General features: G+C 36.3%; 1 protein-coding gene across 1 annotated transcript in view; it reads left to right on the top strand.

The window, feature by feature from the left end:
* The window catches only part of GUCY1A2 (guanylate cyclase 1 soluble subunit alpha 2), a 431,399-nt gene that overhangs the window by 139,590 nt on the left and 265,031 nt on the right, over positions 1–26,778 (top strand). The window contains exon 4 of the mRNA XM_043898183.1: positions 12,610–13,325. Coding sequence (XP_043754118.1) covers positions 12,610–13,325 — 716 coding nt within the window. The remainder of the gene's footprint in view (positions 1–12,609; positions 13,326–26,778) is intronic.

The raw sequence follows: 26,778 nt of genomic DNA on the forward strand, positions 1-26,778 counted from the left end.
TTCTTTTAATTCAAGAAAGAGTGGTGTTTCACTTCTAAATAGATTTTTGATTACCTTTTTAATGTGTTTATTATTGTTATTGATATTATTATTAGAAATTGTGATCTACAAATTGTACTTAAAATTATGTTATTGAAATTTTGTGGCTAAGTACTTCAGCAATTTTTGTAATTTCTTCAAACATTATAAATATGCATACCTGTGTACATACATATCCATATGTGTACACGTATTGGCTTTGTTACTAAATTTGATTTATGTTAATGTCATTTTTCTAATACTTTTTACAATTTTATAGTTCTTGATATTTATTTATCTATGACTGTTTTTTAATCTTTGATCCTTTTAGTTCTGTAAAAGGCTTGTTACAGTTTACTAATGACATTTGATTTTTATTAAATTTTTATTTTATTGAATATTTTGTTGTATTTATTTTTATTTAATTTCTCTATGATTTTGCTATTTTTTCTGAGATCAATTTCATTCTGAGAGTGAGATATTAAAGTTTCTCACTGTAACCCAACTCAAATTTCCTCTATAGTTTTATAGATTTTTTTCATTAGATTAAATTTAAATTTTAAAATGCACTGAACCTATATTGAAATATCATTCACATATAATAAAATTCACTCATTTAAAGTGGGTTTTTAGATAAATGTGCAGCTGATATCACAATCAATTTTAGAATCTTTTATTACTTCATAAATCCCATACTCATTAGCAGTCAATTCCTAATTGCTAATGCTTAATATATTTAGCTATGATTTTGCAGGTTTATGTTTCTTAGGTCTTATTTGTAAATTGTGATTTCTGTTGTGTAATGGCTCTCTCCTGATTAGCACTTTTAATGTTAATTCCAGCTTGCTTGATATTAATACTACTTCTCCCTTGCTTTTTTTCTTCTTTTAGTTCTTTGAAATTTTTGTCTAACATTTATCTTCAATCTTTTTTAAAAATCATCTTATTTTCTCTAATTTAAAAGTTATTTTTTATATATGTAATTCTCTTTTTATATATATGTAATTCTTATATAATGGATTGAAAATTTCTACCATTTGATTGGCATATTCATTTTTTATACTTAATGAAATGCATAAATAATGGCTTCCTTTCTTCAATCTTTATTTATGATAATCATTTATTAATATTTTACTTTTTAAATTTTCCTTACTTTTGTGTTTTGATCATGTTGAATATATATTTTTTCACCTTTGTAGTTTGAAGGTTCTGTCTGTTTTCCCTTTCTTGTTACTAAAGTTAGATCTGTGTGTTTTCTTCATCTTTTAGAAACAAAATATCACTAATTTCCCTACTAAAAATATATTTTTTTTTTTCTAGTTGCCAGATCCCATTAAAAGAGGCCTTTAGCATTTTGTTAGTACTTTTTCTTTTTTCCCCTTCCCCATTGTTTCTTCCAGGCTTCCCTCATAGCTCAGTTGGTAAAGAATCTGCCTTCAGTGTGGGAGACTTGGGTTCGATCTCTGGGATGGGAAGATCCCCTGGAGAAGGGAAAGGCTACCCACTCCAGTATTCTGGCCTGGAGAATTCCATGGACTGTATAGTCCATGGAGTTGCAAAGAGTTGGACATAACTGAGCAACTTTCACTTTTGTTTCTTTGCGACCTCGCAAATCTTGGGTATTGCTGAGGTTGTTTAGTTCCAGATTATCAATAAAATTTACCTTGTAGTTGTCAGTTGTTTCACTTTCTCCCTATTTCAGTAATCTATATTTCCATTTTACATTACAAATTTGCAACAACGAAAAAAGCTGTCATTGACAGATTGTGTGTTGCAGGGTTCATTACTCCTTGATGTTTTTACTTTTTCCATCTTCTTTTACCAGAATACCTCTTCTGTATTTGTTGTTTGGTTAAAGTGTTTTCTCAATTATTTCTGAATCTCTGTCAGATATCTTGGCTCTGTAATGAATCATTAGATTTAAATTCTGTCAGTATTCCACATATATTATTTCACTATCATGTAGCTTCAGGAATTGCAAATGAGAATAAAAACTGCTTGTTCTTTCCTGCAACTTAAAAGATTTTCTTATCTCTGTATTTCAGGAATTTAAGTAGATGTACAGTAAAATTTAGTTTAGTTTAACTACACTTAAATATATGACATATGCTGTGTTCTTTGGAGAGGGAAAGAGATGCGACACATGCAATAAGAAAGAAATTCTCGTAAAATAATAGAAACTTTCTATTTAACTAACCCTTCGGAACCTTATATTAACCCTTCATTGGTAAGAATCTTTCTTTTTTACTATTATCCCAACAGTTTTACTTATTTAATATTAAGTACTCAAGCTAAAAGTTTTTATCCCACCTCACCAAGGTGCAAATGAGACTACATTGATAGCTCAGATTCAAAACAATTTTCTTTAAAATTGCACTTTAGGCAGTGAGATTTATTTTGTCTTTCTTTGTTATTTTTAGACATATATAGTCAGTTCAGTTCAGTTTAGTTGCTCAGTCAGGTCCGACTCTTTGAGACATCATGGACTGCGGCACACCAGGCTACCCTCTCCATCACCACTCCCAGAGCTTGCTCAAACTCATGTCCATCGAATCGGTGATGCCATCCAACTGTCTCATCCTCTGTTGACCCCTTCTCCTCCTACCTTTAGTTTTTCCCAGCATCAGGGTCTTTTCCAATGAGTCAGTTCTTTGCATCTGGTGGCCAAAGTATTGAAGTTTCAGCTTCAGCATCAGTCCTTACAGTGTATATTCAGGACCAATTTCCTTTAGGATTGACTGGTTTGATCTCCTTGCAGTCCAAGGGACTCACAAGAGTCTTCTCCAGCACCACAGTTCAAAAGCATCAATTCTTCAGTGCTCAGCTTTCTTTATAGTCCAACTCTCACAACCATACATGACCAGTGGAAAAACCATAGCTTTGAGTAGATGGACCTTTGTTGCAAAGTAATGTCTCTGCTTTTTAATATGCTGTTGAGATTTGTCATAGCTTTTCTTCCAAGGAGCAAGCATCAAGCGTCTTTAATTATAGGGCTTCCCTGGTGGCTCAGATAGTAAAGAATCTGCATGCAATGCGGGAGACCTGGGTTCGATCTCTGGGCTGGGAAGATCCCCTGGAGAAGGGAAAGGCTACCCACTCCAGTATTCTTGTCTGGAGAATTCCATGGACCGTATAGTCCATGGGGTGGCAAAGAGTTGGCCATGTCTGAGACATATATGATATTTCCTTTTAAACTCTGGGATGTAGAGACTTATTTATTTGTATATTGTCATGGCAATAGAATTATATTCTTAAAAAAGTGTCATCTGGGTCTCAAACATAGTTGAAAAATGTCTTATCATCTTGCTAGGTAAAATAATTTTTCTTGATGAATACTATAAGCTGTCACTTATATGTGGAATCTAAAAAAGCCAAACTCATATAGACAGTAGAATGGTGGTTACTGGGGAACTAGGGGAAATGGGGAGCTATTCTAAGTTCCAGTTAGAAGATGACTAAGTTTTGGAGATCTAATGCATTGCATTTTGATTATAGTTAACAATTTTGCATTATACATTGAAAGTTAAGAGCAGATTTTAAATATTCTCACCACAAAAAGAAGAAATTGTACTTATATGAAATGACAAAGGGGCAAACTAATGGTACAGTGCTAATCATTTTGCAGTATTTAAGTGTATCAAATCAACACCTTGTAGACCTTAAACTTGCACCATGTTATATATCTAAATAAAGCTGGAAAATTTGTTTAAGAAGATAGTTATTTCCTTAAAATGTTTAAATCTCTTGGACTTGAAATACAGTTGTGGTATCATCTTCATAATGGCAGAAAGCAGAGAGGAACTAAAGAGCCTCTTGATGAGGGGTAAGAGAAGAGTGAAAAATCTGGCTTAAAAAAACTAAGATCATGGCATCCAGTCCATTGCTTCATGGCAAATAGATGTGGAAAAAGTGGAAACAGTGGCAGATATTATTTTCTTGGGCCCCAAAAATCATTTTGAGGCTTCCCAGGTGGCACTGGTGGTCAGAACCTGCCTGCCAAGGCAGGAGACATAAAAGACATGGGTTTGATCCCTGGGTCGGGAAGATCCCCTGAAGGAAATGGCAAACCACTCCAGTATTCTTGCCTGGAGAAGCCCGTGGACAGAGGAGCCTGGTAGGCTATAGTCCATACGGTCACAAAGAGGCAGACACAACTGAGGTGACTGTTAAGTTGGATATGACTGAAACGACATACGCACATACACAGATCACTATGGATGGTGACTGCAGCCATGAAATTAAAAGACGCTTGCTCCTTGGAAGAAAAAGTATGACAAACCTAGACAGTGTATGAAAAAAACAGAGATGCTACTTTGCCAACAAAAGTCCATATAGTCACAGCTATGGTTTTTCCAGTAGTTATGTATGGATGTGAGCATTGGACCGTAAATAAGGCTGAGCACTGAAGAATTGATGCTTTCAAATTGTGGTTCTGGAGAAGACTCTTGAGAGTCCCTTAGACTGCAAGAAGGTGAAATCAGTCAATCCTAAAGGAGGTCAACCCTGAATATTCTTTGAAAGGACTGATGCTAACGCTGAAGCTCCAGTAATTTGGCTACCTGATGTGAAGAGCCAGCTCATTGGAAAAGACCTTGATGCTGGGAAAGGCTGAGGGCAGGAGGAGAAGCAGGTGACAGAGGATGAGATGGTTGGATGGCATCACTGACTTGATGGACATAAGTTTGAGCAAGCTCAGGGAGATGTTGAAGGACAGGGAAGCCTGGTGTCCTCCAGTCCATGGGTTTGCAAAGAGTTGGACCCAACCTCGCGATTGAACAGAAGTCAGGCAGAATGCTAGGCATTGATGATATATCAATGAGCAAGACCTGCATTTTTTTTCTTCCATGCAAATGTTTTACTCATTTAATATTGTGTACAATATCACAGTATATTATACATCATCTAGTATTAGACAGACTTCACTTTGAGACCTGGGTCTGTTACCTACAATTGTATGCACTTGGTCAAGTTTCTTAGCATTCTTCACTTTTAAAATGGGAGTCATGAAAAATATCTACTTGATGGGAGTTTTTAAAAGTATTAACCTATAAAAATATTTGGCATACCACTTGGCACTAATTTCTCCATTCTTACTGGAACTATCTGATTCAATGAATATAATCTTTTAAAGACTTTGCAGCATTTCTTTGGTATCTTTGACTCTGCTGTTTTCACTCTGAAGTCTAACTTCTACATAGCTAATTAATTAGCAACTCATTCCACTACCCCTTTCCCCAACCATTTCGCACTTACTACTTGCCCTCCCCTGACTATGCTGGACTCTTCCACCTACCTGCTTCATTCATATTTCATTACCGTCTGTCTTTTAGAGTTCTTGTTCCCTCCTTGTTGGCCTTCTGAACATCTACTTTTTCTACAAATTGCCTGTCAAACTTTATCTACTTGAGGAGAAAGTCAGATGTTCATTTTTTCCATATTTCCATAGCAAAAAGAAATGCAAAAAAGCAAAATGGCTGTCTTAGGAGGCCTTACAAATAGCTGTGAAAAGAAGGGAAGCAAAAAGCAAAGGAGAAAAGGAAAGATATACGCATTTGAATGCAGAGTGAAAAGACAGCCTTCAGAATGGGAGAAAATAATAGCAAATGAAGCAACAGACAAAGGATTAATCTCAAAAATATACAAGCAACTCCTGCAGCTCAATTCCAGAAAAATAAATGACCCAATCAAAAAATGGGCCAAAGATCTAAACAGACATTTCTCTAAAGAAGACATACAGATGGCTAACAAACACACGAAACGATGCTCAATATCACTCATTATCAGAGAAATGCAAATCAAAACCTCAATGAGGTACCATTACACGCCAGTCAGAATGGCTGCTATCCTAAAGTCTACAAGCAATAAATGCTGGAGAGGGTGTGGAGAAAAGGGAACCCTCTTACACTGTTGGTGGGAATGCAAACTAGTACAGCCACTATGGAGAACAGTGTGGAGATTCCTTAAAAACCTGGAAATAGAACTGCTATATGACCCAGCAATCCCACTCCTGGGCATACACACCAAGGAAACCAGATCTGGAAGAGACATGTGCACCTCAATGTTCATCGCAGCACTGTTTATAATAGCCAGGGCATGGAAGCAACCTAGATGCCCATCAGCAGATGAATGGATAAGGAAGCTGTGGTACATATACACCATGGAATATTACTCAGCCATTAAAAAGAATTCATTTGAATCAGTTCTAATGAGATGGATGAAGCTGGAGCCCATTATACAGAGTGAAGTAAGCCAGAAAGATAAAGACCAATACAGTATACTAACACACATATATGGAATTTAGAAAGATGGTAACTATAACCCTATATGCAAAACAGGAAAAGAGACACAGATGTATAGAACAGACTTTTGGACTCTATGGGAGAAGGCGAGGGTGGGATGATCTGAGAGAACAGCATCGAAATATGTATATTATCAAGTGTGAAACAGATCGCCATTCCAGGTTGGATGCATGAGACAAATGCTTGGGGCTGGTGCACTGGGATGACCCAGAGGGATGGGATGGGGAGGGAGGTGGGAGGGGGGTTCAGGATGGGGAACACATGTAAATCCATGGCTGATTCATGTCAATGTATGGCAAAAACCACTACAATATTGTAGAGTAATTAGCCTCCAACTAATAAAAAATAACTAGGAAAAGAAAAAATAAAAAGCAAATTATTAAAGCCAGTTAAAAACACTTTGCAATAAAAAATATATACAACAACAACAACAAAAAAAATGAATGCAGAGTTCCAAAGAATAGCAAGGAGAGATAAGAAAGCCTTCCTCAGCAATCAATGCAAAGAAATAGAAGAAAACAATAGAATGGGAAAGACTAGTGATCTCTTCAAGAAAATTGAGCAACCAAGGGAACATTTCATGCAAAGATGGGCTCAATAAAGGACAGAAATGGTATGGACCTAATGGAAGCAGTAGATATTAAGAAGAGGTGCAAGAATACACAGAAGAACTGTACAAAAGAGATCTTCATGACCCAGATAATCATGATGATGTGATCACTCACCTAGAGCCTGACATCCTGGAATGTGGAGTCAAGTGGGCCTTAGGAAGCATCACTACGAACAAAGCTAGTGGAGGTGATGGAATTCCAGTTGAGCTATTTCAAATCCTGAAAGATGATGCTGTGAAAGTGCTGTACTCAATATGCCAGCAAATTTGGAAAACTCAGCAGTGGCCATAGGACTGGGGTAAAGGCCAGTTTTCATTCGAATCCCAAGAAAGGCAGTGCCAAAGAATGCTCAAACTACCACACAATTGCACTCATCTCACATACTAGTATAGTAATGCTCAAAATTCTCCAAGCCAGGCTTCAACAATATGTGAACCATGAACTTCCCGATGTTCAAGCTGGTTTTAGAAAAGGCAGAGGAACCAGAAATCAAATTGCCAACATCCCCTGGATCATCAAAAAAGCAAGCTAATTCCAGAAAAACATCTATTTCTGCTTATTGTATATGCCAAAGCTGTTGACTATGTGGATCACAATAAACTGTGGAAAATTCTGAAAGAGATGGGAATACCAGACCACCTGACCTGTCTCTTGAGAAACCTGTATGCATGTCAAGAAGCGACAGTTAGAACTGGACATGGAACAACAGACTGGTTCCAAATAGGAAAAGGAGTACATCACGGCTGTATATTGTCACCCTGCTTATTTAACTTTTTATATGCAGAGTCCATCATGAGAAATGCTTGCCTGGATGAAGCCCAAGCCAGAATCAAGATTGCCAGGAGAAATATCAATAACCTCAGATATGCAGATGACACCAACGTTATGGCAGAAAGTGAAGAACTAAAGAGCCTCTTGATGAAAGTGGAAGAGGAGACTGAAAAAGTTGGCTTAAAGCTCAACATTCAGAAAACTAAGATCATGGCATCCAGTCCCATCACTTCTTGCCAAATAGATGGGGAAACAGTGGAAACAGTGGCTGACTATTTTTTGGGCTCCAAAATCATTTCAGATGGTGATAGCAGCCATGAAATTAAAAGATGTTTACTCCTTGGAAGGAAAGTTATGACCAAGCTAGACAGCATATTAAAAAGCAGAGACATTACTTTGTCAACAAAGGTCCATCTAGTCAAGGCTATGGTTTTTCCAGTGGTCACGTATGGATGTAAGAGTTGGACTATAAAGATAGCTGAGCACTGAAGAATTGCTGCTTTTGAACTGTGGTGTTGGAGAAGGCTCTTGGGAGTCCCTTGAACTGCAAGGAGATCCAGCCAGTCCATCGTAAAGGAGATCAGTACTGGGTGTTCACTGGAAGGACTCATGTTGAGGCTGAAATGCCAGTACTTTGGCCACCTGATTCGAAGAGTTGACTCATTTGAAAAGACCCTGATTCTGGGAAAGATTGAGGGCAGGAGGAGAAGGGGACGACAGAGGATGAGATGGTTTGATGGCATCACTGACTCGATAGACATGGGTTTGGGTGTACTCTGGGAGTTGGTGATGAACAGGGAGGCCTGGCGTGCTGCAGTTCATGGGGTCGCAGAGAGTCGTACATGACTGAGCCACTGAACTGAACTGAACTGATAGGTCCTGTGTGCCTCCGTTACAGTTCAATCATTTGTAACTTAATTATCTGTGGGGGCCCATGAGATAAAAGGCTATGTCTTATTGTCTTCGTATCCTTTGGTGTGGCACAACTGTAGCTTGATTCTAGATGAATGTTTAGTTTCTATGAATGAATGCTTAGTCTCCCTGTGTTTGGCATTATACTAGTGATAGTATGCAGTTATGTATGCCTCAAGAGGTACACAATGTGAAATTGGATGAGGAACAGAAAATTCATGCCATGAATGAACATACTATTTCATTTACAGTTAAAGGATGTCAGATTTAGCCTATTTATTGTTTCAAAGAAATGAATTAACAGTAATTTAACATTCTTGGAACTTCCCTGATGGTCCAGTGGTTAAAAATCTGCCTTGCAATGCAGGGGATGCGTGTTTGATCCCACATGCCATGGGGTAGGTAGCTAAACCCGCCACAACTGCTGAGCCCACGTGCTGCAATGAAGGATCCTGTGTGCTGCAACTATGACCTACATGGCCAAATAAATTTAAAAAAAATATTCTTTCAACTTAGCTGTTAGTGAAAACAGTTTCATTGAAGTTTTGCCTCGTTAAGGAATGTGTTTGTATATACCCAAATTTCAAACTGTTCTAGCTTCTTGTGATATGAGTAGATGAGCATTATCTCTATGTTTCAAGTGATTTACTGTAATTAGAGGGTTTGCATCAATCATGAGTGGAATCTTGCATGTGACACTGAGCTAAACTACTTGCTCTCTGCTTTCTAAATTTTGAGATGTTTAATGTGGACATCTTGGGCATTGGATCATAGCATATTTGCAAAAGCTGAAGTGATCATTCCTTAGTTTTAATTCTTCAAATTGTAAGAATTTTTTTCCTATCTAAGCTTGCACAGTTTAACAAGTGTGAAACCACAAATATTTATTAGTTGATTTAATATGGTGGTCTGTATAGAATTGCTATGTATAGTATTTGCATATAGTATTCAAAATAATTTAATTTTTCTTTACTTATACAAGTCACTTTAGCACAATGGTAGGCCTTAATATTATGATTTGAGTCTCAACCACTGTATCTTAAGTTTAGAAGAGCTTTTTAGAGCAACAAGAATTTTAAGTTCATAGACTGCTGTACTTACAAAGTAGTTTTTTAATTTGTTGCCTCTGGTGAATTATACTTACTTGTTATTTTCTGGATGATTTTGGGTGACTATGGCATTGGAAACAGGACATAAGCTTACTGTATTTTATCTGTGTTCTTAACAATTGTGAGAGTATTTTTAATGTTATGAAAGATGCAAGTTAGAAGAAATTCTCATTTTCTCACCTGTGCATGAAGACCCTATGTCCTTTTAAGATACAAGTCTTCAAAATATAGAAGAAATCCTTCGGGTATTTTCAGTGGTGCATGGAGTTTTGTTGTTCAGCAATGTAGTCAGATTATAAGAATTTTATTTACTCTGAATTTCATATTTAATAAGAATTAAATACTAAATTAAGAAAATCAAACCAGTCAATCCTAAAGGAAATCAACCCTAAATACTCATTGAAAGGACTGATGCTGAAACTGAAGCTCCAATACTTTGGCCACCTAGTGAGAAGAGTTGACTTGCTAGAAAACACCCTTATGTTGGGAAAGATTGAAGGCAAGAGAAGGGGACGACAGAGGATGAGATGGTTGGATGGCATTGCCAACTCAATGGACATGAGTTTGAGCAAGCTCCAGGAGATGGTGAAGGACAGGGAAGCCTGGCGTGCTGCAGTCCATGGGTCTGCAAAGAGTCAGACACGACTGAGTGACTGAACAACAGGAAGAAATTAATAATTTAAAAAAATAATAGCAACACTGAATATTGTCATTGAAGGAACATAAGTTTACTTTGTGTTAGAATTTTTTAGTTACAGTATAGTGGTGATGATGTAAGGATTTTATATAGGAAGAAGTTTTAGGGAAGGGCATTTCAGACAGCTAGTAACCAAACCAGGAGATAATGGTTTATAATCCAAGAGAGAAGAGAGATTTAGGAGGAAGAGAAGATGAACACTGTCAAACTAGGGGAAAAAAATCAACCAAAGTTGAGTAAGATAAGGACAAAATATGATATGCTGGATTAACTAATTACAAAATCAGTTTCAATGGAGCAGTTGGAGAAGGAGCCAAATTGCAGTGAATATCATCTATCTTGTTTTCTTTCTTTCACACTTGAGAACTAGACAGAAAATTGCTATTATTATCAATTCTGACTGGCATTATTGTTAGTGAATGCAGCATATGTTGAAGTTCAGTCTTGTAACATGACAGTATGAGATGAGTGATGTTTTTGTCCTAGTAGGTGACTTTCTCAGCTTCTGTCAAATCTATTAAACTAAAATATATGTGAAATACTACTGTTTTTAGCTTAAACTTTCTACTTCCCATTTTACATTGATTTTAAGAACTTCTTTGTCAAACCAACCTCTTAACTTGGCTCCCACAATATTTAGACTCTATAGTAAGCTCTCAAAAATATATAATGTATTTGGACTATGTTTTATAACGATATTACTGACTCTGTTTTATCCCCTCACTTCTGGATGGGGAGAACTTACAGGGAATAGCAAACTAAGCCATAGACAACATAGACTGGTTTGCATTCTAAAGGACACTAGCAAAGGGACCTGTCTTTTCCTGTCAGATTTTTGGGCCCTCCTTATAAGATGAGATAGATAAGAAACAAAGCATGAGTATGTGTAAACAACACATAACTGATTTCAGCCAAAGTCAAAGGAGAAGCAATAGGGTAACTCTACATAGAATGTTTATTTATGATACAAACTCAGCTCCCATCTGTGCAGTGTTCTTCCTCAGTGTGGATCTTACTATTGATAGATCACGTATGATCCTACTTGAAATTACTGTATAATGCATTGTGTGTATTTATTTATCATTGTAATTCCATTATTAAAGGTAGATTTCCTTTTGCCATGGCATCTGGGAATGAGTATGAACTGAGAAAACTTAGCAAAGACTTTTAGCTCTATCTGGTCAGATTCCTATTCCAGTTTTGTCTGCTTTCATTTTTGTGAATGAAAGAATGAATGAAGATCATTCCACAGTTTTAATTCCTTGTTTTTTCTCTTCCTTCCTGGGGTCTAGCTGATCTGTTTGATTTTCTTTGAGATTACTATTGTAACTTAAGCAATTCTGTTTGTGCAAGATAACCTGATGGTTGTCTCTGCTTGTGTACCATAGATTCCCTCTCTGGTTATATTTCCCATTTAACAAATGAATTGTGACAATTAATAATAATTATTGAATGGACATAACAGCCTCTTAAAAATTCTTCAATGGTGAGGGAAATTGCTAAGTAAAAGATAATATTCATGGCAATTACAGCGAATGGGGTATAATATTGAAAAGGAAAGTGAATAGCTAGATTAGCAGCTTTAAAAAGATCATGCTCCAGGAGTTGAGGGGACCCAGGGATGAATGGGTGGAGCACAACGGATTTCAGGGCAGCAAAACTACTCTGCATGATACTGAAATGGTGGGCACATATTATTACACATTTGTCAAAACTCAAGGATATATAACATCAAGAGTGAATCCTAATGTAAACTATGAACTTTGGATGATAATGTTATATAAATATAGGTTCATTGATTGTAACAAATGTACCACTGTAGTGTACAATATCAAGTTTCCAGGGGAGGAGGTTGTGTGTGGGAAGTGAACAGGGGGTACATGGACAATATGTTTACTTTCAGCTAAATTTTCCTATGTATCTAAAACTACTCTAAAAATAGTATATTTAAAATCAAACAACAACAAAATGTTTATGCTCTTTAACATCTTAGAAGCATCCAGAAGATGAACTGAAATTTACTTTCTCTAAATCAAAATGAATGACTTAACCTATTTGGGAAATTTGTGTACCCAAGGGGACTGCTTCTCTTGCTTTGGTCACTAGCTACCTCTTCTGATAAACATTTAAAAAGCTATAAATTCAATTACTTGTATTATATCTTATTAACATTTGCTTCCATTTACCTCTAGGTTTGAAGTTTGAGGAAATCCAAGAAAGATTTGGTGAGGAATTCTTTAATATATGCTTTGATGACAATGAGAGAGTCCTCCGAGCTGTAGGTGGCACATTGCAGGACTTTTTTAATGGCTTTGATGCTTTATTGGAACATATTAGAACTTCTTTTGGAAAACAGGCCACTCTAGAGTCACCATCATTCCTATGCAAAGAACTCCCCGAAGGTACTCTTATACTCCACTACTTCCACCCTCACCACATTGTGGGGTTTGCAATGCTTGGAATGATTAAGGCTGCAGGAAAGAAGATCTATCGGCTGGATGTGGAAGTGAACCAGGTTGCTGAGAAACTGTGCTCTGATGGTTCAAACCCAGGCAACTGTAATGGCCTTGCTTTCCTTATCAGACAATGTGAAAATGCTAATATCACGAAGAACCTTCCACAGGGAACATCCCAAGTTCCTGCGGACCTCAGAATTAGCATCAACACCTTCTGCAGAGCCTTCCCTTTTCACTTGATGTTTGACCCCCACATGTCAGTCCTTCAGCTGGGGGAAGGCCTAAGGAAGCAGCTCCGATGTGACACTCACAAAGTGCTCAAGTTTGAGGACTGCTTTGAGATCATTTCTCCGAAGGTTAATGCCACCTTCGAAAGGGTTCTGCTGCGCCTGTCCACCCCATTTGTGATTAGGACCAAGCCTGAGGCTTCTGGCACTGAGAATAAAGACAAGGTAAGTGGCCATGGACTTGATACGGGTGATAGGAACTGGCAGATTTCATAATTCTTTTAGTATATTACGTGCAGGTGGTACTTATAATTATTTAGGCAAGAGAACCTAGAGTGCCATTTAGAAAATTACTGGTTTCTGGATATATGTAGAGAGACTTGACCCTATTCCCAGCTGTTTTGCATACTGTCTGCTTCTTTCATTAATCTATTTCACCATATAAAAAGCTGACATTTATTATTACTAGCCATAGTAATTACAAAAATGATAGGATTTAGTAAAGACCTGATACTATAAATCCATGAATATTTCCACTGATTGAGTCAAGCTCTGAGAGGAATACTTAAGACTCACTTCAACATTGTGGGAATTGCTTGCCTTATCCTTAAATAAATACAAGTAAAAGCTAGCTACACTTTGAATATGTTATGCTCTAAATTTCACAACCTAGGAACTCTGGTTTACATCCAATTTTTCTTAATATGCAGAATAATATATTAAGTGACTATCAAAACTTTTAATTAAATTTTAGTGTTGAAAAAGAGGCATTTCTTTAGAACATTTTCACTCCTTGAGAGAATACACTGGAATTATTCTATTTTTTAAGTGTAGGGAATATTAAAGCTGCAGTTTTGTTTTCTAGAAGTACAATATTTGGCTAGGAGGGTTTGAAGTATTTTGGGCCTTAAAATTGAAGTTAATATTATTGAAAATGTGCTTGAAGTAAAATATATTATTGTCAATGTTGATTGCTTTATATATTTTATAGATTTTAGAACAGTCAATTCAATTTAAAGTTACCGCTTCAAGTCCCCCCCCCCCCCATATTTAATCTGGCTTGTATGTCTATATAATTTTTATATCACAGTAAGAAATAGACACAATGAGATGATGACTCAAATGTCAAGGCCCCCTGCAAGTTCCAATAATAAGAAACTGCTCATTAAGAAGATCCAATTATAATTTAAATATGTTAGTGGCTGTTTAAAAATAAAGCAGCAATAGACAGTATTTTTGTTTAAAATAGGGATAGCAGTCCTCTTATTCTGTTTACATTTCTACTTATCCACCTGGGTTTGCTAGAATGAGACATTCAGGAGGCTACAGTTAGCACAAACAAAATTATAGTCAATAAAGTTATGACATGGAATCTTAACCAGATGAGTAATATTTTTCAGTTATTTTAGTGCCAAAATTGTAGTTTTCTAAAACATGAAAAGAAGAAAATCAGAATTAAAAATTATGATCCCATTGATAAATTTGGCCTTGATTCATGATTTTTTCCATAATTGCTGGCCTTGTTAATAGTTGTCTGAAGTTTCCAGTTTTATATTGGACTTTTATAAGAAAGTGCTATTTTTCAACAGTGTAAGATATTTATTCTTTAGTCTACAGTGAAGGCTTTCATTGGAATGTAGCTGTTTTGGCTATGCACATACTATCAGTTAGCTACCACCCCTCTCCATCAAAAAGAAAAGCAACAAAAAACAAGAGCTAATCATACAGCTGAATGATGGTAAATCATTTTCAGAGTGAACTGTGTTGCTTTCGCTAAACCATGATCTTTGTCATTTTGTGTTGTCAGTTAGGGTTAACTATATAGCTAGAGGTAGAATACTCCTGTGAGCAATTTGGTGAGGTAGTCATCATCTTAGTTTCAGAGAATTTATATCTTTATTCTGCAGTAATAAGGTCTAAAGACATGTGTTGATTACCAGTAGCAAGAATGTCGCTGAGAGGGATCTAATAGATTTCCAAAGAGAAGGAAAGGGGAATCTGATTTTCAACCAGGAAAAGCTCAATCTGTTATTAGGACTAAGTTAAATAATTCTCTGACAACTTAGGCTGCCTATCTTAGAGAGTTATTTGAAAAGATTAAGTGATATAATCCATGTAAAATTCTTATAGCCTTGGCTTCAGGGTTAAGTGTCGATTAAATGCTCATTATTATTAATTCTACCACTGTTATAATTATTGTTCCTTTCCTCTTTTAACATTCTTCCTATCCATTCTCCTCTCTTCTTGCCTTATGGAAGTAAGTACTGGAGATCAGTAGGTTGAATAATTTTGGAGAAGTACCAAGTCTGCCTAACAGCATCATGAAATATGATTTGGGTTTATCGCCTTAATAATGACTAGAAGACTGTCACAAATTCTATAGGATTTTTGTTTGAATCTGCTTTTTTATTTACAGACTATCATTATTTTAAGTCCCTAGCTTTCTTTTTTTTAAATTTTTTTTTATTGAAGGATAATTGCTTCAAAGAATTTTGTTTTCTGTCAAACCTCAACATGAATCAGCTATGAGTATACATATATCCCTCCCTTTTGAACCTCCTTCCCATTTTACTCCCCATCGCACCCCTGTAGGTTGATACAGACCCCCTGTTTGAGTTTCCTGAGCCATACAGCAAATTCTTGTTGGCTATTTTACATATGGTAATGTGAGATTCCATGTTACTCTTTCCATACATCTCACCCTATCCTCCCCTCTCCCCATGTCCATAAGTCTGTTATCTATGTCTGTTTCACCATTGCTGCCCTGTAAATAAATTCTTCAGTACCATTTTTCTAGATTCTGTATATATGCATTAGAATACAACATTTATCTTTCTCTTTCTGACTCACTTCACTTTGTATAATAGGTTCTAGGTTCATCCACCCCATTAGAACTGACTCATATGAATTCCTTTTTATGGCTGAGTAATATTCCATTGTGTTTATGTACCACAGTGTCTTTATCCATTCATGTCAATGGCCATCTAGGATACTTCCATGTTCTAGGTATTGTAAACAGTGCTGCAGTGAACAATGGGATACACATGTCTTTTTCAATTTTGGTTTCCTCAGAGTATTTGCCTAGGAGTGGGATTGCTGTGTCATATGGTGGTTTTATTCCTAGCTTTTTAAGGAATCTCCATACCATCTTCTGGGCTTCCCTCATAGCTCAGCTGGTAAAGAATCTACCTGCAATGCAGGAGACCTGGGTTCGATTCCTGGGTCAGGAAGATCCATGTTCTCCCATGGAAATGGCAACCCACTCCAGTATTCTTGCCTGGAAAATTCCATGGACAAAGGAGCCTGGCAGGCTACAGTCCATGGGGTCACAAGAGTTGGACCCGACTTAGTGACTAAACCACCACCACCATACCATCTTCCGTAGTGGCTGTGTCAATTTACATTCCCGCCAACAGTGCAAGAGTGTTCTCTTTTCTCCACACCCTCTCCAGCATTTATTGTTTGTAGACTTTTTGAGATGGCTATTCTGACTGGTATGAAGTGATATCTCATTGTAGTTTTGATTTGCGTTTCTCTAGTAATGAGTGATGTTGAGCATCTTTTCATGAGTTTGTTAGCCATCTGTGTGTTTTCTTTGGTGAAATGTCTGTTTAGGTCTTCTGCTCCCTTTTTGACTAGGTTGTTTGTGTTTCTGGTATTGAGTTGTGTGAGTTGCTTGTGTATTTTGGACATTAATCCTTTGCCAGTTGTTTCAGTTGCTTCTATTTTCTCCCATTCTCAGGGTTGTCTTTTCTTTTTTTTTTTTCATTTATCCAACATGTGTTTATTTATTTATTTTTTTAATTTTTTTTATTAGTTGGAGGCTAATTACTTCACAACATTTCAGTGGGTTTTGTCATACATTGATATGAATCAGCCATAGATTTACACTTATTCCCCATCCCGATCCCCCCTCCCATCTCCCTCTCCACCCGATTCCTCTGGGTCTTCCCAGTGCACCAGGCTGGGTCCGCGGAAGGGAGGGTTGTCTTTTCATCTTGCTTATAGTTTCCTTTGCTGTGCAAAAGATTTTAAGTTTAATTGGGTCTCACTTGGTCTTTATTTATTTCCATTACTTTGGTCTTTATTTTCATTACTCAAGGAGGTGGGTCATAGAGGATCTTGCTTTGATTTATGTCATCAAGTGTTCTGCCTGTGTTTTCCTCTAAGAGTTTTATAGTTTCTGGTCTTACATTTAGGTCTTTAATTCATTTCATCTATGTGTTTGGTGTTAGGAAGTGTTCTAATTTCATTGTTTTGCATATAGTTGTTCAGTTTCCCCGGCACCATTAATTGAAGAGGTTGTCTTTGCCCTATTGTTTATTCTTGCCTCCTTTGTCAAAAATAAGGTACCCATAGGTGAATGGGTTTATTTCTGGACTTTCCATCTTGTTCCATTTGTCTATGTTTCTGTTTTTATGCCAGTACCATACTGTCTTAATGACTGTAGCTTTGTAGTATAGTCTGAAGTCAGGAAGCTTGATTCCTCCAGCTCCATTCTTCTTTCTCAAGACTGCTTTGGCTACTCTGGGTCTTTTGTGTTTCCATATGAATTGTGAAATTTTTTGTTCTAGTTCTGTGAAAAATGTCATTGGTAATTAGATGGGGGTCACATTGAATCTGTAGATTGCCTTTGGTAGTATAGACATTTTCACAATATTGATTCTTCTTACCCAGGAACATGGAATATCTCTTCATCTGTTTATGTCGTCTTTGATTTCTTTCATCAGTGTCTTATAATATTCTGTGCACAGTTCTTTTGTCTCCTTACATAAATTTATGCCTAGATATTTAATTCTTTTTGTTGCAATGGTGAATGGGATTGATTCCCTAATTTCTCTTTCGGATTTTTCATTGTTAGTATATAGAAATGCAAGTTATTTCTCTGTCTTGATTTTGTATCCTGAAACTTTGCTAAATTCACTGATTAGCTCTAGTAATTTTCTGGTTCTATCTTTAGGGCCTTCTATGTACAGTATCATGTCATCTGCAAACAGTGAGAGCTTTACTTCTTCTTTTCTGATCTGGATTTCTTTTATTTCCTTTTCTTCTCTGATTCCTGTAACTAGGACATCCAGAACTATGTTGAATAATAGTGGTAAAAGTGGACACCCTTGTCTTACTCCTGATCTTAGGGACAATGCTTTCAGCTTTTCACCATTGAGAATAACATTTGCTATAGGCTTATCATATATGGCCTTTACTAGGTTGAGGAAGGTTCCTTCTATGTCCATTTTTTGAAGTTTTAATCATAAATTGGTACTTAATAATGTCAAAGGCTTTTTCTGCATCTATTGAGATTATCATATAGTTTTTATCTTTCAATTTGTTAATATGGTGTATCACATTGATTGATTTACATATAATGAAGAATCCTTGCATTCCTGGAATAAATCCAACCTTATCATGGTATATGAGCTTTTTGATGTGTTGCTAAATTCTGTTTGCTAAAATTTTGTTGAGGATTTTTGCATCTATGTTCATCAGTGATGTTGGCATGTAGGTTTCTTTTTTTGTGTTGTCTCTGAATTGGTTTTGGTATCAGGGTGATTGTGTCATTGTAGAATGAGTTTGGAAGTGTTCCTTCCTCTGCAATTTTTTGAAAGAGTTTTAGAAGGATAGGCATTAGCTCTTCTCTAAATGTTTGATAGAATTTTCCATAATAGTCTCTTACAATCCTTTGTGTTTCTACATTTTCTGTTATAACCTCTCCTTTTTCATTTCTGAGTTTGTTGATTTGATTCTTCTCTCTTTTTTTCTTGATGAGTCTGGCTGAAGGTTTATCAATTTTTTTTATCTTCTCAAAAAATCAGTTTTTAGTCTTATTAATCTTTACTATTCTTTCATTTCTTTTTCATTTATTTCTGCTCTGATCTTTATGATTTCTTTCCTTATACTAATTTTGAGGGTTTTTTGTTCTTTTTCCAGTTGTTTTAGGTGTAAAATTAGGTTTTTATTCAATGTTTTTCTTGTTTCTTGAGGTAGGATTGTATTGCTATAAACTTCCCTCTTAGGACTGCTTTTGCTGCATCCCATAGGATTTGAGTTCTCATATTTTCATTGTCATTTGTTTTTAGAATTTTTTTTATTTCCCTTTTGATTCTTTAGTAACCTGTTGGTTATTTACGAACGTGTTGTTTAATCTCCATCTGTTTCTGTTTCTTGCAGTTTTTTTCTTGTAATTGATATCTAGTTTCATAGCATTGTGGTTGGAGAAGATGCTTGATATGATTAAAATTTTCTTAAATTTACAAAGGATTGGTTTGTGATGCAAGATGTTGTCTATCCTGGAGAATGTTCCATGTGAACTTGAGAAGAAGCTGTGTTCTTCTGCATTTGAATGGAATGTCCTGAAGATATCAGTAAGATCCATCTCATCTAATGTATCATTGAAGACATGTGTTTCCTTATTAATTTTCTGTTTTGATGATCTGTCCATTGGTGTGAGTGGGGTGTTAAAGTCTCCTATTATTAATCTGTTACTGTCAGTTTCTCCTTTTATGTCTGTTAGTGTTTGTTTTATGTATTGAGGTGCCCCTGTGTTGGGTGCATAGATATTTACAATTGTTATGTCTTCCTCTTGGATTGATCCCTTGATCATTATGTAGTGTCCTTCCTTATCTCTTGAAATTTTCTTTATTTTAAGGTCTGTTTTGTCTTATATGATGATTGCTACTCCAGCTTTCCTTTGCTTCCCATTTGCCTGGAATATATGTTTCTATCCTCTCATTTTCAGTCTATATGTGTCTTTAGGTCCAAAGTGAGTTTCTTATAGACAGCATATATATAGTCCTTATGATCTGTAAAATTTCTGTAGAGAAATTAGCTGAAAGCCTTATGAGGGTTTCATTTATATCTTTCATATAAATATATATATTTATTTTAATATATGTATTTCCTATGTATCTTTATTTTTATCTTGCTGTCTTTGGAATTCTCTCCTTAACTTTTCCCATTTCAATTATAATATATCTTGGTGCAGGTCTGTTTGGGTTCATCATGTTTGGAACTCCGTGATTCCTGTGCCTGGATATCTATTTCCTTCCATATGTTTGGGAAGTTTTCAGTCATAATTTCTCAAAATACATTTTCAATCCCCTTCCCTCTCTTTTTCCTTTCTGGACACCTGTAGTGCAAATTTTGGAATGCTTAACGTTGTTTTAAAAATCTCTTACTTTCTTCTTCTGAGATTTATTTTTCTCTCTGCTCTTCTGATTGGGTGATTGCCATCATTCCGTTTTCCATATCATCCAACCTTCTCATCCTCTGCCGTCCCCTTTTCCTCCTGCCTTCAATTGTTCCCAGCCTCAGGGACTTTTCTAATGAGTCAGTTCTTCACATCAGGTGGCCAAAGTATTGGAGCTTCAGTTTCAGCATCAGTCCTTCCAATGAATATTTAGGACTGATTTCCTTTAGGATGGACTGGTTGGATATCATTGCATTCCAAGGGCCTCTCAAGAGTCTTCAACACCACAGTTCAAAAGCATCAATTCTTCAGTGTGCAGCTTTCTTTATGTATCACTTAGTCTGCTTTTAATTCCTTGTAGTATGTTTTTTATTTCAGCTATTGTATTCATTCATGATTGGGCCTTTTTATATTTTCTAGTTCCTTGTTGAAATGATCAGTGTTTAGATCATTTCTTCTCCCTAATGCAGTTAACATTTTTATTACCAATGTTTTAGATTCTTTATCTAAAGAATTGTTTGTTTCATTATTTTTTTCCAATGGTTTACTCTGGCCCTTTCAATTAAGAGCAGTTCCTCAGCCTTGTAATTTTAGTTACCTTTCTGTACTTCTATGAATTTAGTTAAAACAGTTACCTATTGCAGTTTTGAAGGTATTTTCTTATATGGAAACATATCTCTGCAAAGTGTGCACCTTTGACTGGAGGACTGAACTTGACATGGACAACAATCACATCTTTCCTAGATGTGTGCTGGTGTCTATCACCTTGTTATTAATAACTGGTGGGGATCCAGATAGAATGGCTATAGACAGCACTGTGTGTGAGTGGGACTTCCTCTCTGCTCAGTGGCCATCACTGCCCTGCCAGAGGTAGAAGTTTTGTCTCAAGGTCCAGGAGCAGAAGCCTAGAGGGTTGGCCTTGTTGTGGCTCTGTTAGGTATGTATTTTCCCCTCTCTCTGACCAGAGACTTTTGCATCAGAGGAGTTGCATAGTGCCCAGAGGTCTGATGCACTGCATGTGTAGGTGTCTATAGCCTCTGGTGCAAGTCTCCTTTGTTACTCACAGAAAATCGTTACCCTCTGCTTCCACCATCCACACTCTCTTGTGAAGCTTCTTTCCTGGGCTGGTGGGGTCCTAGGTGGATTCTTGGTGTGTGTTGCATTTAGCTGTGGTCTAGTGCTCACCATCAGATATCTGGACTGCTTCTGAGGTACTGCTTGAGTAAGCACCAACTTCCTTCTTGAGACTGGGTTGCCTCCGTGTCCCATGGTCAAATCTTTTCTCTGGTCCTTCTCACCCTAGATTCAGTGCCATGCTGTGACATGGAATAAGCAAGTGTAGGGTGTTCACTTTGCTCATTTTGGGGCATGTTGAGAGTCAGTTGCAGGATCCCCAGCAGAGCAGACCTATCTCTGTCCTGCCTCAAGGACTAGCTAGCATGTGTGCACACTTCAGGAACAGAGTCCAGTCTTTTCCCTAACTTTCTGTTTGTTGCAGTGGACCTCCACCTAGACTCAGGGGTGTATCTTCTCCATATAGGTCCAGGACTGGGATGCCCAGCCTGTGACTTCACATGCTTACTCCCCAGGGTTTTCACCTGAGTGTCAGCTCATGTAATTGCCCTTTTTTATCCGAGTCCCCTCCCTGGACACAAACCCCAACTCAATTGCTTCCTTTCCTGCTCAATTGCATATTTATTTTCCTTACACTTTTGTTTGAACAGGAGTCCTTCTGCTAGTCTAGAGTTAGTTTTCAGTGAGAATTTGTCAACATACATATTTATTTTTGATGTGTTTTTCGTGGAGAGATGAATGCCACATCCACTTACTCTGTCGCCTTGATATTACTACTTCCAAATTGAAATTCTGTTGCAGATATTACTGAGTCTTATCCTGGTATTTTTTTCTTGATTCAATGCCAGTAATGTTAAAATTATTATATAGTAGATGTTATATTACTATATAGTTACTTATTCTGTATGTTATATTACTGTATAGTTACTTATTCTGTATATTTAAAGAACAAGGTAGGCGATTGCATGGTGAATAATATATTCCTTATAGTAATCCTCATGCTTAATATATGCATTTTGCTGTGTTTTTATTTTTGTTGGCAAGAAAGTCTACATGTTTGAACTTACAAAAGAAAGTGCTCTTACTTTCAGATATTATTTAGTTCTAGTGTAGGTTCTGATGAGTGGGAAATTAGCCCCTTTAGTTAAAAATTGTTCAGAATTTTTCTTTAATTGTTCCTTTTGTTTTTAACAGTATTATTTTATTTACCTGGTAGATTTCAGATTCAGTAAATTAAAATTTGAGCAGATGTTTTGAGTGTGTCATCTACTTCCTGATTTTTATGGTGCTCTCTAGTCACACTAACATTTTTTATAAGTATATGGTACAGTTATTATTAGTAAATGTATTTAATTGTGTAACTATGATAAAGACTCCATTTTAGAATACTTTATCATGCCAAAAATCCTGTGCCCATTTGCAGTCAATCCCTGCTCTAACTCCCAACTCCAGGCAACTACTGGTCTACTTTCATCTCTAGAGATGCCTTTTCTACACATTTCTTATAAATGTTATCATAAAATGTAGTCTTTTTTTTTTTGGTCTGGCATAAAGTTTTTGAAGTTTATTCATGTTGTACCATGTATGAGCAATTTTTTCCTTTTTAGGATTGAACAGTATTCCATTGTATGGATATACCACAGTTTGTTTAAGAGTTGATGAACACTGGATTGTTTTCACATTTTGGCTACTATTAATAATGTTGCAATGAACATTTGAATACAAGAGTTTTGTTGTATATATTTCTATTCTCTTAGTTCAATTCCTAGGAGAGGAATTGCTATGTGATATGGTAAGTATATGTTTTAGTTTTTAAAGAAATCACCACACTGTTTACCCAAGAGGCCATGGCATTTCACATTTCGCCAGTAATGTATGCAGATTTAAGTTTTCTTTATATTCTCACTGGATCTTGATATTATCACTCTTTTTGATCATAATCATCCTAGCGCGTTCTGAGTGATAGGGGATTTAATGTACATTTTCCTGATGACTAATGATGTTCAGTCATTCCCCTGATGACTAATGATGTTAAGCATCTTTTCTTGTGCTTATTAGCTAGTGGTATATTTTTTTCTGTTAAATGTATAATCAATATTTTTTCTATATCTAATTGTGTCCCTATTATTGAATTATAGTTTCTTAAAAATAATATACATTCTGAGTATTGTGTTGACTTCAAACAGTGCTGTCTTTGAAATATAAAAGCTTAAATTTTGATGGTAACATTATTTCCTTTTATGGATCATGCTTTTAGTATGCTACCTAATAAAACTTTTGTATAACTCAGGATCAAAGATATTTTCTCCATCTAAATGTTTTACAATCTTAGCTCTTACATTTAGATTTTAGATCCATTTTGAGGTATATTTTGTGTATGTCATCAGTGCCCAAATTTTTGTTGTTTGTTTTTTTTTGCACATAGACATCAAATTGTTTCACCAGTTTTTGAGAAAATTATCATTTCATCAATGAATTGCCCCTGTAACTTTGTCAAAATTAATTGACTAAAATATTTCTAGGTTTCCTATTTTCTATTTTAAAATATCTGACTTCATGCTCACAGCAAGGTGTGTTGATTACTGTATCAAAATAAGTTTTGTAAATGGATATTCTAAGTCTTCCAAATTTATTCCTTTTTGAAATTATTTTGACTATTCTAGATCCCTTGTGTTTCCACATAATTTTATGATCTGCCTTTAGATTCATAAAATACTTTTGGAATTTTGATAGGGATTGTACTGAATTTATAGATCAATTTGGAAAGTGTAGTCATCCTAACAATGTTGCCTTCCATTCCATGAGAATATTTCTCAACTCCTTTAGAGCTTTCACTTTGTCAAGAAATGTTTTATGGTTTTCATTGTACAGTTCTTGCACGTTTTTGTTTATTTTTATTCTTCATCTTATCATGAATGGGATGTTTTGAAATTTTATTTTTCTTATAATAATGGAATATATATTATACTTGTATATTGATCTTAAGTCTTATGACCTTCCTAAATTCAGAATAGTTTGATATTGAATTGGACGGGTCAATTCATTAGGACTTTTTACATAGAGGGTCATATAATCCAAGAATTCAAATAGTTTCTTTATTCATTTTCAGTCTATTTTTGAATCTTTTTCTTCCCTCCAGTCTTTACTTCTTCTTGTGATGTCTATGGACTCAAAAAATTAGTTGAGAAGTATTTGTTTTTAAAACCCTTTTTATAAAATACATTGGGTTAATACCATTTCTTCTTTTCAAATTTGATGTACAGTTAACATTGTATGGTTTGTTTTCTTCTGCCCCTTTCCTTTGGACCTCTATTTTTTTTTTTATTCTTTTGGACCTTTATTTTTTATTCTAAAGTGTGTCACTTCTTATTGACTCCATAGTTGACTTTCACTTTTTTATACAATCTGATAATCTCTGCCTTTTGATTGGATTGTAGCATATTCACATTTAATGTAATTGTTGATTTGGTTGGATTTTATCTAACATATTGCAATTTGTTTTCTTTATGTCTCATATCTTCTTGTTCCTATATTCCTTCTTTAATACCTTTTTGGATTAAACATTTTTAGAATGCCATTTTAGTTTCTTACTGTTTTTTTTAATTTTATTAGTGGTTGTTTTACAGATTACAGTATATAATATCTCACGTGTTCATGCATGCTAAATCACTTCAGTTGTGTCCAACTCTATGCAATCCTGTGGAATATAGCCTGCCAGGCCCCTCTGTCCATGGGATTCTCCAGGCAGGAATACTGGAGTGGGTTGCCATGCATTCCTCCAGGGCATCTTCTCAACACAGGAATCGAACCCTGGTCTCTTATGTCTCCTGCATTGGCTGGTGGGTTCTTTACCACTGATGCCACCTGGAAAGCCCATATAATATCACGTAGGTATCTATGCATGTGTGCTCAGTTGTGTCTGACTCTTTGCGACCCCATGGACTGTAGTCCACTGGGCTCTTCTGTTCATGGGATTCTCCAGGCAAGAATACTGGAATGGGTTGCCATTTCTTCCTGTAGGGGATCTTCCTGACTCAGGGATCAAACCCACATCTCCTGTGTCTCCTGTATTGGCAAGTGAATTCTTTATTCACTGAGCCATTGGGGAAGCCCATATAATATTGCAGTACCCTTCAAATTTGTGCTGACCTAGCACTCGTGGACTATAACAGTTTTAATCTTACATTCTTCCCTACTGCCCCTCCCTCCACTTTGTCCTCTTTGTAGTAGTATTCTGCATGTTATAAATCCAATTATTTATAATAATTGATGTGATTATTATATATAATATAATAATTATGTATATAATGATCATAATTATATATTATGTATATCAGTTCAGTCGCTCAGTCATGTCCAACTCTTTGCAACCACATGAACTGCAGCACGCCAGGCCTCCCTGTCCATCACCAACTGCCGGAGTCTACCCAAACCCATGTACATTGAGTTGGTGATGCCATCCAACCACCTCATCCTCTGTCGTCCCCTTCTCCTCCTGCCCTCAATCTTTCCCAGCATCAGGGTCTTTTCAAATGAGTCAGCTCTTCACATGAGGTGGCCAAAGTATTGGAGTTTCAGCTTCAACATCAGTCCTTCCAATGAACACCCAGGACTGATCTCCTTTAGGATGGACTGGTTGGATCCCTTGCAGTGTATATACCTTAATTTATATTCAATTGGAGGATAAGCTTTACAGTGTTGTGCTGGTTTCTGCCATACATCAGCTTTACTCCACAATAGGTATACGCATCTCCCCACTTTGAACCTCCCTCCTACCTCCCACATAATCCACCACCTCTAGGTTGTCACAGAGCACCAGGTCTGAGATCCATGGATCATACAGGGATCTCAGTTTCCCATTGGCTATCTTTTTATATATGGCAATGTACATATTTCAATGCTGTTCTCTCAGTTTGTCCCACCCTCTCCCTCCCCCACTGTGTCTCCATTTCAGCTCTGCAAATAGTTCATCAGTACCATCTTTCTAGATTCCATATAGATGCATTAATATATGATATCTGTTTTTCTCTTTCAGTCTTACTTCACTCTGTGTGATAGACTCTAGGTTCATCCACCTCATTAGAAATGACTCAGATGTGTTCCTTTTATGGAGTAACATTCCATTGTACATATGTATCACAGCATCTAAATCCACTTATCTGTCAGTGGACATCTAGGTTGCATCCATGTCCGAGCTATTGTAAGTGGTGCTGCAATTATCCTTTGTGTACATGTGTCTTTTTCAATCATGATTTCCTTGGGGTATATGCCCAGTAGTGGAGTTGTTGAATCATATGGTAGTTTTAGTTCTTGTTTTCTAAGGAAAACTGTACTTCTTAGTGGTTGTATCAATTTACATTCCTACCAACAATGCAAAAGGGTTCCATTTTTCTCCACATCCTCTCCAGCATTTATTGT

This window comes from Cervus elaphus, chromosome 1, assembly GCF_910594005.1.
Source record: "Cervus elaphus chromosome 1, mCerEla1.1, whole genome shotgun sequence".
Lineage (NCBI taxonomy): Eukaryota > Metazoa > Chordata > Mammalia > Artiodactyla > Cervidae > Cervus > Cervus elaphus.